This window comes from Lonchura striata, chromosome 5, assembly GCF_050655825.1.
Source record: "Lonchura striata isolate lonStrDom1 chromosome 5, ASM5065582v1, whole genome shotgun sequence".
Classification (NCBI taxonomy): Eukaryota; Metazoa; Chordata; class Aves; order Passeriformes; family Estrildidae; genus Lonchura; species Lonchura striata.
The window spans coordinates 39,331,667-39,349,254 of record NC_140707.1 but is presented as its reverse complement, the minus strand read 5'-3'; the positions used below and the strand labels follow the sequence as shown (position 1 = coordinate 39,349,254).

Genomic DNA, 17,588 nt, shown 5'->3' with positions numbered 1-17,588 from the left:
GTAAACATCCTCTGAAATAAATTCCTGATGTGTTTTCCTCAGTCCAAGGGAAGGGGAAATTGCATGTCCAAGCAGTATATTCTAACTTCTGTGACTAGTATTTCATTAAGTTAAAAATTAAAAAGTTTAATTTCCAGGATCTCTAGTCAGTAATGCAAAATCATGAAGAATTTAACCCAAACTTCTTTTTTTTTTTTTTTAAGAGCTGCTTGCTCTTAAATTATGGAGATTTTCCCATAATAATTAATGCACATCTTTGTCCTGAATAGAACTTTGACGTGCATTTGTATTGTCCAGTGTCTCCATGTTTGCTCCTGAATCTTTTTTATTGACGCAGTTAATAAATACACCTTTGTAACCGAGGGTTTTTATTAGTTGTGGGAAGATTCCCCGTTCTATCTATTAGTTTAAATGTTAAGCTTCAGTATTAATGTGTACTACACATTGCATTGGAAAACCAAAAGATAATCAGCTAAAGCACTTCATTAAAATGTTATGCAGTGAGGAAAAAGCCCTAACCTAGTGAGCTTTGTACTTAAGCCTGTGGCAGATGTAATTGAATATTGAGAGAGGGCTGCTGTGCATGCTGTTTGTGCCTCCTGAGCTATGTAGGGGACTGTCTTGTCACAATGGTGGCTCTGAGCACAGCTGTGGTATTTCCCTGGTTGGTCTGAAGTGCTCCCTTGAGGGTAGAAAGCTTTATGAAGATATTGTCAATATACCAGTTTTTTTCTTTATTTCATTGGTTTTAAGCATGTAGTTTGAGGGATTTAACTTGTGAAGATTCAAATGCTTCTGAATCAAACTTAAAGGTCTGTGAGTCTGAAGAGAAGCTGTTGCAGGATTATATTGTGTAAAAAAATACTCAAAATCCATGTATTAGCAGGTTGTGCTCTCACAGAAATGGCAAAGTTTGGAAGCTCTGATCTTGTTAGGTATTTCTGAGGGTTACCTTGTATCAGCAGAAGGTAAAGCTGTGAGACATACGGCTGAGAGGTGTATACAGTTTTTCTTCACATGCTCCAAAGTGGGATTTTTATTTTGTTTGTATAAGCTAATATTGGAATATTGCAAGTTTTGCATCATGACTTAAGAAGGGTTATAAGCTAGAAGAGATGGAGAAATTGGCAGATCATTTAATATGAGATCAGTTTCAAAATCAGGTTCCTTGCATTCAGAGCTGAAATATATTGAACCTGGCCTTCAGGAAAAATTACAATGCCTATCTGTCTGATCATGCCACTGTTGGGAGGAGGGTACTGTGAAAACATCTTATTTGAGTAAGGTAATTTATAATTTGCATTATAATCTTTGGCTGCTTTTTAAAATTATATATTTTGGAAGTAAGTCCAAATGGTTTATCTAGGAAGTTAGTTTGCAGTCCTTTGTTCTTACACTGAAGCATTTGTTTCTAGCTTGTAGAATAAATCTCTGCCTCACATTTCTTTTTTGAGTTTCCTAAGTTAACTTATGAAGCGTTTCTGGCCACTTCTTTCAATCTTTGTGTTTCTTTTCAAATAGACATGGGTGTCTCAAAATAATTTTATTCAGATACTTGGGTTATCTCTGCTGTAGCTAAATATTCTTAGATGCTGATAGTGAGTGATTTACTGATGGTTCTGTTGGGGGTGGGGGAGAACTGAAGAAGCTGGTCACTGCAAATTTTTCATGTGGTTATTCTCTAAGGGGAAAAAATGGTTTACACTGTCCTGTTGTGTTAATGGTGTCATCTTGTAAATACAAACTCGGTATACAAACTTTAATTCAGTACTGCAGTTACAGCATATGTGCTATGTAAAATGGTATGAAAGACAACTGTGTAGCTAATGTCTGCACCGGTGACACATTCATGAGTAATCACATTTTATATTTTAACACAGATGTAAATTCAGTTGTCTGAATTGATATCTGTTGTAAGTTAATAAATATAAGCTGCTGCCAATAGGATGAAACATGAGGAAATTTTGACCTGCTTTTGACCTTTTCTTTAATAGGTAAGTTCAGTTCTACGCTCTACGAGACAGGGGGCTGCGACATGTCGCTTGTGAACTTTGAGCCAGCTGCAAGAAGAGCATCCAACATCTGGTGTGTGTGAAGGCCAGTCAAGAGTGATAATTCTTGTCTTACTGCAATCCAATATTTTATTTTAATTTTAAAAGGTTATTTAGTATGGACTACCAAAAAAGTCAATGCAATCTATTAACCATATACTTTTACTTTTGTGATCCAAGTGATTTTTACTAGAAGATAACATTAAGTTAAATATTCTCTGAAAATGAGTACTACTATTAGCTTAAGCAGTACACTTCCAAACCGAGAACTTGACTAATGCATTTTTTTGTTGGCTTATAGAAAGTCTTTGTTAAAGAATTTAACCCATTTTTGAGAAAGTTAGGTTGCTGTTGACCATAATGGCTATTGAACTTCCGGTTGTGAAGCCATTGTATACTGATAAATTTATTTTCAAGTTCATAGATGGCATCAAACAGTAAATGGAAGTGTTAACATGGCTGAGATTAAAATCTGACTTGGAGCTGAAATAGCCAGCTACATACTGGAAAGTTCATCTGCTGTTGGAAAGATGCCTTTTCTTTCTCTGAAGGGATAGGAGGCAGAAGAAGGAAAAGCAACCCAAAACCTTCTGTGGCTTCCCACCTGCCCCCAGTCTACTTCACTATGTAGAATTGCTCTGAAGTTATTGCGCCATGCTGAATGCTGTAATTCCTACCACATGTAGGTGGAATAGCTCTTGGAATTATGGAGTTATGAATATGAAACATCCCATCTTCAAATCTTTCTTTTGAGAGTATGCAAGTGCCTTTTGTAGAATTGAACTTTGACCTGCGTTCCTTCCACAAAGCTGCCAATCCCTGCCTTTACTGCTTGCATGTTCCAGATGCAATGACTTTGCTGATGGCTGCTGTTTTGAAGTTGAATGTGTTAATGGAAGGAACAAACTGGCCACTTCAGATAATCAGATCTCAGCTATAGAGAATACTTGAGTTTGAGTGAAGTAAAGTTGATAACAAAGAATGTTTTTATCTTAAGGCAAGGAACTGAAGGAAGGTTGCATAAATTTGATACAAGTCTTACAACCATGTGATTTACATGGAAAACAAACATCCAAAAGCTATCCAAAATTGGGGGAAAAAGCAATGGTTGGATATGGACTCTCATACAGTAAGAGAAATTTGTCTTCATCTCTAATGAATGGAAATTGCAAAGTAATTTTGCTCTTCTTACCAGAGGTTTAACTTTAAGTTTTTCAAAAGCAGTTTAAGTAGCTGACTTCACCTGTGCAATGTACTGTTTTTGGCAGTTTTGGGGTCTTGATAAAAACAATATAGAACTATGAGAAACTGCATGTGAACACCTAGTGTCCTCTGCACTTCTTTAGAGATGTGATGTATCTTTACAAATCACTAGCTAAAGCTTATAAAATTTTTGTTTTTCAAGTGGAATAATGGGTATCATTGTAGTTCTTTTTAGAAGATTTAGGGACTGGGTGTTGAGAAAATGTTAAGTGTAAGATTAAAGAGTCTCCAGGCTTATCATAGCTGTAGAATGTACCACAATACATGAGACTAAGTAACTACTTGCATTTATAGTAAGTGACTGAAGGAAAAACTGAAAGATATTTAGATAAGAGTCACAAGGTATCAAAATTAATTTGGGACACTAGAAAATTAGAGTGACCTGTTGAAATAAAATGTAATTTATAATCTGAAGTATTTTCCCTGTTCTTATAGTGACACGGACTCTCACGTATCGAGTTCTACCTCAGTTCGCTTTTATCCACATGATCTAGTAAGTTTTTCTTACTTATTTTTACAGCATGCAAAGAATAAGAAGACTATCCAACTTTATAGCACTGATTAATCATTCTGTGTGGTAGTTCTCTGTTCATATGAAAGAATTTTGTCTGGATTAATGATGAGAAAGTATTTAGTATTGTAGTGTGTTCATATATATATGCAAATTAATCTTCCTGCATAACAATTTAAAACTTAGTTGGTTTCCTCTGATCTAAAACCTAGTGATATAAAAATACTCGTAGAAATTGTTCTAAGATACCTTGTAAAAGTTTCCAAAGATAATGTGTACAATTTGGGCAGTTTTCATTCTGTGCATTACTGAGGTTAGCGGGCAGCAGAAAGACTAAATATTGTGTTCCGACAAAAAGAAACTTCCCTTGAGTAATTTTTTTGAAAGGAATTTAGAAATGTTATTGGAGTATGCTGTACAAAATTTAAATTTATATGCAGGGAGTGACTTAGAAAACAAGGCAGAAACTTACACTGTTTAATACTGCAAATACCTTTATAATTCCTTAGTTTTATGATCTGAAACCTTTTGTTATTGTCAAGTCCAGACATACCTGTACTCTGAATTCTGAAGTCATATGTTCTGAAAACAGCGCGAATGGTCATGATTCTTAAGCTGGCAAACCAAAGAGAAGTATGTTGAAGGTATCTAATGATACAATCAAGAGGGAAAATGAAATACAGCTTTAGGATTTGGCAGAGGAGCAAGAGACCTCTGTTTGCCTGACCATGCTTTTGATCAAGAACGTGCTTTTTAAACTTGATGTCTGCTAGAGGAACTTGCTTTGCTTTTCACAGTCCCCCTCAAATATGTAGCCTTTAGAAAAGAGGCTGCATTACCTCTTCTGTGCTTTCGGTTTGCCAGTGTAGTTCCATTGGAGGCAATGATTCTTTTTTAAGGCAAATTTGTGACTGTAAAAGCTCAGTCCATGCAGCAAAATGGAAATTTCCACTGAAATTTATTATTAGTGCCATGAATGTTAGGCTGATTCTACCTTTTAAGAAACAAAGCTTTTAAAAAATTTTCAAAAAAGGATCTGTTTTCTGAAACAGCTTGCCTTAAATAGTATGGTTTGTGTTTTTTGAAATGCCTTTAAGAAAGAGAGTGTTCCTCTTTGTTTTTTTCATTAGTATTTTCCTAGGACGAAGAAGCTGGCTAAGCATAGTTAAGTACACTGATGATTTAAGGAGTGATGAATAAAATTTTATAAATCAAGAAATAGAACGTTAAGCTTAGATGAATGCAGGGAAAAAGCCCCTCTGAACACTAAACCTGTAGTTTTGACACTTGAAGGTGGCATGAGTATTGAAGTTCTACTCTTTGCCTTACACATTTGTGAAGCTTTTTCATTAAAGGACATTTTAAGAATTATATTGCCTAAGAATAAAGGGCAGTACATCAAGATGTTTCTTGGCCTGTTAGAAACTGGATTAGACTATACATAGGTACTAGAGTATCTTATTAGCATTGAGTACTCTGCTTTTGTATCTTTCATGGTTGTTAGTATCACTGTGATTTTCTTGAGAACTGTAAACAAACTACAAAATAAGTAATAGTCATAAATATTACTTGACTGTTTAGGGTATAGCTTTTTCTTTGGTTCATTTCTGATTCTGGATGCAATGAGTTTGAATTTGCTGGTGCACAAGTATATTGCTTTGTCATGCAAAAAGAACCATTCACCATGGGTTGGCATGCAGATTAGCTGACTATAAGAAATGTGTTGTAATTTATTTAAATCAATAATTGGATTATTCCTGTACTGTATGTTGTCCATGTATCAGTTTATTTGTCTTAAAATTTGAAGTTTTCAGAGTAAATGGGATAATGTACTTGGAAGATGATTTGTTTGAAATGCTGAAATGCCGAAGAGTTGTTGTATGCAAACTGTTATTGCTGCTAGGTCCTATTCATGTGCTGTGATAAGGACAGAAAAAGTGAAGCCTGTGCCAGTGCTTAACATTCCTCAAAAGTGAAACTAAAGAGTTCTAGCAATTTTCTTCAAAGCAAATTTCAGTATCTATACAGTGATTTGATATAAAGAAATTTTTGTTAATACTAACTTTCTTTTAGCTTTCTCTTCCCCAGATCAGGTTGAACAGGCTGCTAACAATGGATACAGATCTGTTGGAGCAGCAAGATATTGACCTGAGCCCTGACCTTCAGGACCACATGCAGCCTCAAGAGGAAGCAGCTCAAAAAGTCAAGCAGTACTATCGCTTTTGGATCCTGCCTAAACTTTGGATTAGCATCAATTTTGATAGATTAACTCTTCTGGCTTTATTTGATAGGTGAGATCCTTGTATATTGCCAGATCTCGGAAAGCAAAGATGAAAACAGTTACTAAACTGTAATACAGATAAAACTATCCTAGAGAATTATACATATTTACTGTACTCTGAAAAATGAAAGAATAATACTGAATGTAGTTTTTCTAAAATAATGGAGGCTACTTTCATTTTTTTCTGTAGCAATTAAAAAAGGAAACCAACCCTCACTTTGCCTGCATGGCACAGTAACATATTTGAATGACCAAATAGAAAGATTCATTGCCAATATTTAAAGCTAGAGTATAGCCTTCTCCAAAAATTAATTTGAAAGGGTCTACAATCTGGCATTCACTAAGTCTTTTGGTAAACAGAAAGAATTTGCCCGCTGTTCCAAAGCATTTTTTCGAAGGGTTGTTTAATACTGTGACTTCTTGTCCTTGCTATATTGACCTAGAGGAATAAAATTAAGGTGATCCTCCAGTTGCCAGCTTTTGGAATATGTAGAGTATTTGTATTTTGGTAATGAACCTCCTTGAAATAAACAGGATAGTAGTGATTCTGTCCTGGGAGGAATACTCATAACTCTGTTCCGAAGCACAGGCAATATCGTAGCGAATTATGTGTATTCCACTTGGCATATCTTACAAGCAAGAATATTTTTAGTTTCTTAATTAGAAAATCATGAGTGACAGGTTATATACACAGGTAAGTTATCATGCTTATGGATTTTTTTAGGCTTATCATCATTTTGGGTGGCTTTGAATATAGATTGCTGTTACAGACCATGCTTCTGGTGGAACATTTGAATTATTTCTAAAAATATCTGCTGAAGTTATCTTCTGCTGTTTAAAGTAAAATTCCATATGATACTAACTGCTTTCAGCTGTCATTGAAATCCTGGTAGCTCCAAGCTTTGATAAAGGACATTGTGCTAGTAGGCTATAGAAGTTCAAATTTATTCTTAACTTTCTTTTGGCTACCAGTAGCATAATCCTTGTTAATTTTTTACTCTAACTGCTCTTTTGCAGCTTTTTCTAGACATAGTTAGCTTTAAATTCCGTTTTTCTTTTTTTTTTCTCTCCCTTTAAAACAGGAATCGTGAGATCCTTGAAAATGTATTAGCTGTCATCCTAGCTATTCTAGTTGCATTTCTGGGCTCTGTACTTCTTATAGAGGGCTTTTTCAAGGATATTTGGGTCTTCCAGTTCTGCCTGGTAATAGCCAGTTGCCAGTACTCACTGTTGAAGGTACTTTAATTTCTCTTTACTTTCTACAAACAACAGATAAAAATCCAGTTGGGTGTTGCAGGTTAGTTAGGGCTTTAAGGATAAATGTTCAAGCTTATCATTTATAAAGAAATTAGTAAACTTGGCCTCAAAGGAAGTTTGATAGATAGTAATGCAAGGTCACATCAACAGAATCATTCTGCATATGCTTGTTAAAGAATCCTTTATTTATTGTTCTCATGCATTTTTTTTGGTTCATGAAGAGGAGCACATCTTGTTGAAAACCGACTACAAACTGAATTTGAAGTTTTATTGGTTTGGGTTTTAATTTTCTGTAGTGTCTACACCTTGGAGCATTCATATTGGGGCAATTATATCTAAACATCTTTTTAATCAGATAATTAATTTTTGTTATACTGATAATGGTTTATTGTAATCTAAGAATGACTGATTATTTTTTGATTTGACTATTAGGATGGAAATCAGATTTAAAGTTAAAGTTCCTAAGTTTTCCTGTTGAAAACCAGTGAAAGTCTTGAAAATAAGGGGCTTGGGTGTTTTTTTTAGGATTTTGGTTATAGACATCTGCTCTTTAAATAGATTTAATGGTTTACAACATTGTGCTATTTAAAGGCTATAATGTGGCTTGACAGCTGTAAAATTAATCATAGATATTGTTAAAAGAACCTCGGCCAAGAAAATAGGTGTGCGTAGGGAGGTAAACACACTTACCTGTAGATTTGGTAACTTTCCTCTTTTTATTTTGGTTTCAGAGCGTTCAGCCAGATTCTTCTTCCCCCCGACATGTAAGTCATGGGCATGTGCCACTGTACTAACTCTGCAGATGCAGAACGCCCACAGAGAATTGATCCATTTGGTTTGATTTTTCTGGCATTTCTCCGTTGTCCCTTCTTAGAAGGCACAAAAGGCTTGTAGTTGTCTTAGTGTGTGAGAAGGGAATTGGTATTGTTTCTCCCCGCTGTACTCTTTCAAATCATGTCCTCCTGTTCTGAGCCTGGCTTTTTCCAGGGAGCCATGTCATGATAAGCTTTTTGAAGAATCTTTATTATTATAGCAATTATACTTAGAAGTATTCTTAATGTTGTAATTTGCTCTGCTAGTATGAACTGACACAGCTTTGATGTTCTCTTTTAATTGTGTAGATCATTCAGTTGTCCTAGTGTGCACACTGCTTTATTTTTTCATTCTAATTAGCTGAGTTTGCAATGCTGTAGTGAACACTAATGTTTGAGCATGGAAATGGTAACTTTCTAGTATTGCACAATATGTTTGTGCATCTGCTAGATTGCCCAGACAAAATATTAACTTTATGTCCTAGATAAGATGTAGAAAAGCATTATTCCTCTGCAGCAAGTCATTAGTTTTGTGTAAGAAGTTGTATTTTGATAAACACAGATAGAGATTCTGTCCTCCCATCCAGCAGAAGCAGTATCCCTTTATCCTTTAAATTGATTTTTTCTCAATTGCTTACACAGCCTAGTCAGAGCTTCTCTAGCATTTAGTACTGCAAGCAACATACCATAAAATACAGCTGAGACTAAGGGTATATATAGCTTAGTCTAACTTAATCTAACTGTTATGTCACAGGGACATTTCTCTCTGCACCTCTATGAAAAATCCTGAGAGAGAAATGTCCCTGTGACACTGTTATGTCTTTGTTATAGCAAAGCCATAAAAAACACAAACTAGTATCACTGCAAGGCAATGCTTTAGGGGTTTTATGAAGAAAACTTTAGGATATGGTGAGGTGACAGTATATTAGTTGATTAATTTTGATTCTGAAGCTCTTATCTGTAGCAGAAGAGTAAAAGTTACTTTACCCACTAATAATGAATAAATGTTGGTGTTTTTTGGTTTCTTTTTAAACAGGGTCACAATCGTATCATAGCCTATAGTAGGCCTGTATATTTCTGTTTGTGTTGTGGTCTGATTTGGCTGTTGGATTATGGCAGCAGAAACATATCTACAACAAGATTCAGGTTGTACGGAATGGCTTTCACCAACCCATTGCTGCTGCTGTCAGCCAGGGACTTAGTTATAGGTGAGTGGCTTTTTAATGGATTTGAACTGTTTGCTTTACAACAGTAGAACTTTAGGGGAACATTTTCTCCTTCTGTAGCTTTCCTGTAACAAATGGTAGAATCTACTAAAATTTTTGTTATCCAATATCTTAACTCTTATCCTTGAACTTGCTTATCTAACTTGGACCTGCATACACTACCCTTTGCTAGGACCTAGCTGCTTAATAGTTAAACAAACATTGTAATTTGGACTCTTTCACACTCTCTTGAAGGGCTTTTGGCAAATGAGTAAGAGTTCTCTTGAGTCAGGCTATTTGTATTTAGCAATTGGCAGAACAGTACAGATACAATTTTAAAAAACATTACACATAGGTTAAATCTTATTTAACATGCTTCTCAGAACAGGCCTATCAGCAATATCAAAAATAACATTTTTGAGCTGCATTTCCATTTTGTGGTAATTTTACTGTTTTCTGAGCAGCACAGTGCATTCAGAATACCGATGACATTTAGCTCCATTACTCCCCTGAACCTAATGCAAAAAACAAACAATGTAAACCCCAAAACAACAATCCTTTCCCCTGTTAGGAAAATAATAACAGCCCTGTAGTCTCAAACAGAGCCCATAGGAAGGAGAGAGAGAGAGAGATGTAAATATTTAAAGACTAAATTATCATGGGAAATTGCATGTGAATTAGATCTGAACTACTATATCTGAACATATGTAGAAGATTATTTCTGCATCTTTTATTCTTTAAGATGGAAAGTAATTTATATGTACAGGTGGAGACATAACCGTTTTCTGTATTGAAATTAGGTGGCATTCATTTATCTTTGTGTGCTGAAATCATGTAATTTGCAGGTGTTGTCATGATTCATACGGTTCTCCTCTTTAAAAAACCCAAACAAACAGAAAATGCAGGCATTTAGGATTAGAATGTGTAGAAGGTGTGAGAAAATGAGTAAAACTGTCAGATACAATTAGTAGCAGAGAACCCGGAGGTGGAGTGCTTGCCCTCCCTTATGTCAGAGTGGCTGGCGTTAGGTTACCTCTGCAACTCTAGACAGGCAGTTAGGCTTGGATAAGTCTCACTTACCGTGAGCGAAAACTTACAAGTCTAATCTGTAAACACTCCTGGCTGATCTTTGCTAAATAAAAACGGAAAACCTGAATTGGTTTGTGTCCATGTCTACAGCAATTAAAAGGAAAATACTATTGATTTCTATGACCTCTGTATTCAGTCAGTTCTGAACCACTGAGGTAGGACTTTACAGAATGTATATTTTCCTTAGAAATTTGTAATAAAAATACTTAAGTGATGATGAGTTTAAATGGGGCGTGTGATACCCTAGAACATAAACTGAAAAATATCTTATGATGTTGGTTTTTTCATATTCACCACTTTTTCAACTCTTCTTTTTCTGTAGTGTTTACACTATGTTTCCCTATAGTATTCTTCATTGGTCTCCTGCCTCAGGTGAATACCTTTGTGATGTATCTCTGTGAACAGCTGGACATTCATGTCTTTGGTGGCAATGGTGAGTTCTGTGTTTTTTCAGTGGCAGAAGTATGAGATTTGGAGCAGCCCAGAACAGTATGTTAGTTAAAAAATTTAGTGGTTACGCTATTTTTATTCCTACCCTCTAAATATAGAATACTTTAATTATGTTTTTAAAATGTCTAGAAGTCTTCTGATTGATTCTGATTCTATTGGCAAATAGAATTACTGTCCTAGTAAGTCTGTCACTTCTTCCTCAGCTGGTTTCTATTGCAGTTAACTATTCCCATGGTAAAGCTGTTCAATAACTAAGGAGATTTAAAAAGGCACATAAAATGCTCTTAATAAAAATTACTTGTAGGGGAAAATACAGTTAAGCTGCTCTGGTTTGAATTGTCTTTTTTTTTCCATCAGAGGAAAGTAGGGGGCTGGTACCTTAAACAAACTGAAGTATTTTGTATTCGAACTTAAGATAACAGTGTTTTTTCTTTTCTTTTCATTTCTATGATGTTCAGCTACCACAAGCCTGCTTGCAGCACTTTACAGTTTTATCTGTAGTATTGTGGCAGTAGCATTGTTATATGGACTGTGCTATGGTGCCCTTAAGGTAAGAAAAACTTTATGTACAGTGAACATTCATGTTTTGGGGTTTGTTCTCTGCTTTCTTCTGTATTAAGTAACAAAAGTATGCAACTACTGAACTAGAAATATTAGTTTGATTTACTAGGGTTTTATTCTTGCTCAGCTGTGATGTCAATAGAGGAGATGCAATGCAGGGACAAAGCAGATTTTTTTGCTTTTAAAAGGTGTGTGATTTGTGCCTGCTATAATGGGCCTTTTTTTGGTTGAAAACACATGACATTTAGCTTCATTTCCATTCTACAACAGTTCTTGAAAGTATCATGCAAGTGGCTTGTTTCTAGCAGAGTCTGTATGTATTTGTATGTTAACCTCTCAAAATGGCTCATGTTAGTATTTTTTTCTGGTGCCACAAAAGTAAAATAGTATTTTCTAATTAATATTTATTTGAGAAGAAACTCAGAAATAGGTTGTAATGTCAAACTGAAGATGTGTGCCTATCTGAAGGGGTGAGTTAGTTAGCTGGCCAAGGGACACACAGCCACACCCCCCGCATACCCTGTTTTCCTTGCTTGAAATGTTGTTTGAAAACAGTATGGGGTATGATGCTGGTTCTGTTTATTCATTTCAGGTGTGTCAATAATCAGACATGCCCAGTTTACAATGAATTGTAGCATGTGTGGGTCTAACTCAGAGTTGACTGGCTTTTCCACTTTATCACAGAGAGTAGAAAGTTCCTAGAGGAGTTATTCCCATGATGCTATCACCTGCAGGACATCATTAGCTTTCTGTGAATTTGTGCACTTCTCATTAGCCTTTTCTAAACACATCCATTTAAGACAAACAAGCTTTAGCAAAGAATAACTCTTTCTTCTTTGTAGATCCAGTGGAGATCAGGAAAACACAAATAAAGCCCCTGTTTAATCTGCATTCAGCACATTAGGAAAAATAAATCTTGAGTCAAATTTATGTAATGTTCAAAATTAAGAAGTGACTAAATACAGCTCTTAAGAGCCTGTGGTCTCAGGGAATGCAGGAAATGCTTCAAAAGGGTTATGACAAATAATGACTGTTTAATGATCAAGATAGTGTAGCTTTGAGGGATGTATACTGTGTTAGAGTTTCTGATCTGTAGTTAACATAGGTAAAGATGGAACAATATTTTTGTACAAAAAGCCCTGGCTTATTTTTGTGGAATTGTAGTTAATTTCTCTGTTCTGTGATATACATAAGTCTTGTATGTCAGGTAAAGTGGTGTGTACTTTGTCTCCTTTTTATTAACATTTTGTTTCTGTCTCCAGGATTCCTGGGATGGGCAGCATATTCCAGTTCTCTTCTCCATATTTTGTGGTTTGTTAGTGGCAATATCGTATCATCTCAGCAGGCAAAGCAGTGACCCTTCTGTACTTTTGTAAGTGACTCAGTTTGTATCTCTTCCCCAATGAAGAAGCAAGTTGCAAGGAAAAACTACAAATAATGTTACTACTTCATACTGTTTTAACTTATACTCACCAGCACTAATCAAAAATAGTATAATCTTGGTTCAGTAGTTAGAAATCCTCACATTTTGCATCTAGTTCCTTCTCTAACAATGACCTTTTTTGTGACTTTTGGTAAATCACTTACATGCCAAAATCTGATTTAACTGCCTGCTGATTTTCTCCAGAATGTCAGTTAGGTGCCATCTTTCTGCTGCTGGGTTTATTTGGAATAACATGTACCCTTTTTTGTTTAAAGAGGTGCTCAAGGCACTGGTTCAAGCTGAAGTCTACAGGGGGACTTCTTGAATACTTCCACTTCATTGGTTGATATATTCTTATATTAAATGTGTGCTCCAAGCACTTGTTCAAAAAATTATGCTGAATTATAGGGATCTGGTTTTGTGATGAGTATTTCCATCTAGCATGGGGAAACAGGCATTCATGTTATTCTTAGTTGGAGTAGAGATCTGATGCTGAAGGTGTTTGATTCAGTTAATAATGATACATGTAAAAAAATAGTTCCAGTAGGAGAAACACCTCCCCAGAATAGCCAATAAAAGCTCAGCCACATACCTAGGTGAGACAGAGCTTGAACTTGGATTTAATGTAGCCACAAGGTTGGATGAATTTGATAAATATTGGCCTGGGGTGGATATGGAAGGACCTCTTCTGTGAACAACAAAACTAATGATGCATGAGTGTGTACACCAGAGGAAATTTCTTATCTTTGGGTTGACCACTAAACCTTGTCCAGTCACTCTTAGTTCAGTTGATATGAAGTTCTTTCCCCTAGATACTTGCTCTTTTGTTCTTTCCAAAAACTAAAGCCTGGATGCTCATGTTTGACTGTGGCACAGTTAAGCATTGTAATACATTGCAGTGTGCAATTTCCTTTGAAGATCTGGGGCTTATTCTGTAGTGATCTTCCTGTCCATAAAATGAAATAATTTTTCTGCACTCTGTAGGATATTGTAAGAAAAATCACACTGAGATGTTGTGAGACAACTTGTTATGGCTAGTAACATTGCACATGGGCTTCTAAAAGCTTAAGTGTAAGGTTTTACAGCTTTAATATCAGCAAGGCCTGCTAAGAATTTAGAAGTTTGGTCAGTATAGCTAATTAATTTATCAGGCTAGAAGAGGTTTCTTTTGTTGTTGCTGATTAATTATACCAAAGAATTAATGGGTTTTTTTTTTAATGTTAATTTTAAATGTTTTAAATGTTGCCAAATAGACTACTTCTAAATTTTGCATATTTCTTTTCAGTTATTTATGAGTTTAAGTTCTGTTTCATGAATGCTAGATTTGACTTATAATTCAGCTTTTGTTCAATTACTCCTGTGTTGCTACTAGAGAAACTGTAGTTTGAATATCTGCCTGCTGCTCTTTAATAGTCACTGCTCTGTACAACAGAGAACTAATTCTTTTATAAAGTTGAGATCTCTGTAAATTTGCACAGCTGTGTGAAAGCACTGATGTGCCAAAATTAATTTTTGTGGTCAGTATGTAATAGAACTTCTGACTTTGTTATTATTATAAAACTACATAGAACAATATATGTTTTTCAGTGGGATTTTTTGGTCTTTCTTTAAAGCTCTTTAGTGCAATCAAAATTTTTTCCTAATTCTGAAGACAAAAACCCTGAGGATCCTCTGTCTGAAGTAAAAGATCCTTTACCTGAGAAGCTTAGAAATTCTGTGGTAAGTAGACTTTCTTATTATTATAGTTTTAATTCCATGTAAGCATTTGCTTTGTGTTGGTTTATATAGCACCCATCCAGATCTTGCTTAGATCACACTTGTCACTTAGCATGGTTCTAGTTAGAACAGATATCACAGCATTTCCTTTCAATCTGCAGCTGAACTCATGTGTTACATCTAGGAGTATAATGCTGGTGTTGCAATTTTAAGTTATTTAAAAGTAGAGAGAGATCAAATTCCCTGGTGTGGATTCAGTGAAATATCACTGAGTATCTTTTATCTCATGGATAATAATAGATTGCTTTTGTATAGAAGTTAGTGGGGAAGAGTTAAAGGTGGCAGAACTATATTAACTCAGTGTTTCTAATAATTGTGAGGAAGAGCTTTGTGCTTGCTGTTCCACAAGTGGAAATTAAAAATTATGGAAAGTATTTTGGGGCTTTTTGTGGTTTGTTTGGGTGGTCTAAGTTGTTTTGTTGTTTGCTTTCTTTGGAAGCAGATGTAACCTTTTCATTTATTTAAACACCGCTTTGAATTTTTAGTACAAATTCACTCAATATATATGCAAGTAGTAATAATTAAACATCATTCTTTTTGACACAATGTAGCAATAAGTAAGAGATTTAAGGAGCTTAAGAAGGTTAAATATTCATTTAGCTTTGTGTAGGGCTCAGCTTTAGGCTGAACTCTATAGCTAGGTTTTTCATAATACAGCAGTTACAAGCTGCTATTTAGATCAGAGAAACTGTAATTCTTTTAACATTTAGCAGGAAAGAGTTCCACAGGAGATGCAAGCTGCTCTTCAGCTCTCAAACTGTGGTGTTAGCCTCCAAGGGGGCAGAGGAGCTGAGGATTTTGATAATCTTACAGTGGTTTTTAAAATCAGGACAACTGATTTTAAAAAAAGTTGTAACCCAACAAGTTAAGGCTTTTCAGTAATAATTGCCGTGTGTAATTATATGGCCAATTTTGGAGTAGGTAATCCTTTAATGATTTTCTGGGCTGTAAATACTGATGCTGTTTTTACCGAGTGGGAGCGAGTCTACACTTGAGGCTTCGAGTTGCTGCGGCCCTGAGTACGCATTGCCCCCTTGTGGCTGAGTCTGGCATTACTAGTCTTGAGGCGGGGCTTGCCCGTTAGCAATGGCTTTTTTTCATTGTTTAGGAGTAATGGAAAATTGAGACTCGCTCCTCGGTATTGTTCCAGAGCTATCCTGTACCCTTCTGCAAAGAAGGCAGAAAAGGGTAAACAGCCTGGATTTTTCACCTAGTTGGTACCTGTGCCTTGGCAGCACTCTTCAAGGGCTCTTAATTGCCCTGTAGTTTAAACACTTCTTAGATCATAAAGGGGAAATTTGATTGTCCCTTCAAGTGCTTTCATCAGGGCATCCTAACACCATCTCACAGTCCAGGAGTAGAGAATATATTTGATATATTGATTTATCGCCCCCACTATGAGTCTTTCACTTTCACTTAGCTGAACTGAGGCTCTTAGCTGTAAAGTTTGTCTTGTGAAATTTCAAATAACTTCACTGGAAGTAGTTAATGATTCTAAGAGGCCAATCAAAGCTGGTATTTTCTAAAATTATTTTATTTTGACTCCACAGAGTGAACGATTGCAGTCTGACCTGATAGTGTGTATAGTCATTGGTGTCCTCTATTTTGCAATTCATGTCAGTACAGTATTTACAGTTTTACAGGTAAGATGTTACCTGGCATCTTCAATTTGCCTTCTTTATGTAAATACTCTGGTGTGATATAAAGTTTATTCTAGTAGTTCATTGAGTCTTCTGGCTAATTTTAGATGGTATTTAAACATATAGCATGATAAGTACATGACTGACTGAAGGTCTTCACTTTTATGTGCTCAAAAGATCATCTTAAGTCTTTCCTGGTTTCTTCTTCTGTTTTAGACTTTCAGTATAGCTTCTGATACAAAAGACCCTCTTTTGAGTCATCGATCTCAGATAATGTCAGAATTGTTTTGAAATAAGGAAAAGTGAAACTTAAAATGTTAAAAATGCTTAGTGCTTCAAGTTTGAGGGGCTGAACCTTGACTCAGCAGTTCCATGCTGGAATGGCTCTTTGTAGACTATAGTATAGGGCAGTACACTTTACTGGAATGGTTATTTACAGGACTTTAAATATCATTTGAGTTTCAAGTTCTTGATTTGTCAATGTAACTAGTGCTTTGGATGCTTTTAATGTGTATGTGTGGCTCTTGATGATAATGGCATGGGACTAGATCCTGTGCTTGAATTTAAGTAAAGCATTTCCCTCAAGAGCTGCAGTTACTGAGTTTCTTATTTTGGTATTCCTATTATGGAACCATTGACTAGCATATGAATAGCCTTATGTAAGGCAAATGAAAATTTATAGCATGTATTTTAGAATACATGCTGCTTAAAGTAAGAAACTAATTTTAAAAAGCATATGCATTTAGGTAATTTCATGTCTTCATGGTAAAGTGTATTACTTAAGCATATGTACCTGCATATTCTGAGGAAAATATCCCTTCTATTATTGTATGGCTGGATTTCAGCACTCCGCTGAATGTTGCTTTCCCTCATGTTTGAGATACTTGGCTGTATGCTCTTCACCAGTAGTATATTTCAATAGGATTGCGCTTCACGGAATTCAGAGTTTATGACAAGATAATGCAATCCCAGTTTTGCAGTTATCTAAACTTATGTAGAAATTTAGAGAAAATTTTAATGCGTAGAAAGCATTATTGTAAAATCCAAGCGTCATCCATTGTAAATTTTACAGTATTTTTGTGAGTTCTGTGGAAGGAATTGGTCTTGTGAGGCTTCTTAGCTTCTCAAGTGAATGTGAAACTAATGATTTGCTTATACCTCCTTTTATCTAGCAGATGGAAATGTAAATTGGGTTCAGCCTCTAGAGAATAATACCTTTATAAAATCAAATGCATATGGGTCAGAAGCAATGGACTGTAAAATAAGATT

General features: G+C 35.5%; 1 protein-coding gene across 8 annotated transcripts in view; it reads left to right on the top strand.

Moving 5' to 3' along the window:
* Positions 1–17,588, top strand: part of PCNX1 (pecanex 1) — an 82,414-nt gene that overhangs the window by 41,741 nt on the left and 23,085 nt on the right. For 4 of the 8 annotated variants that reach the window (XM_031505008.3, XM_077784126.2, XM_077784121.2 and 1 more), the window contains 11 exons: positions 1,995–2,085; positions 3,750–3,807; positions 5,899–6,116; positions 7,189–7,342; positions 8,095–8,127; positions 9,212–9,383; positions 10,792–10,902; positions 11,378–11,469; positions 12,743–12,852; positions 14,517–14,622; positions 16,230–16,322. In XM_031505008.3, coding sequence (XP_031360868.1) covers positions 1,995–2,085; positions 3,750–3,807; positions 5,899–6,116; positions 7,189–7,342; positions 8,095–8,127; positions 9,212–9,383; positions 10,792–10,902; positions 11,378–11,469; positions 12,743–12,852; positions 14,517–14,622; positions 16,230–16,322 — 1,238 coding nt within the window. The remainder of the gene's footprint in view (positions 1–1,994; positions 2,086–3,749; positions 3,808–5,898; positions 6,117–7,188; positions 7,343–8,094; positions 8,128–9,211; positions 9,384–10,791; positions 10,903–11,377; positions 11,470–12,742; positions 12,853–14,516; positions 14,623–16,229; positions 16,323–17,588) is intronic. The other 4 variants (XM_077784127.2, XM_077784122.2, XM_077784124.2 and 1 more) reach the window with 3 other exon arrangements.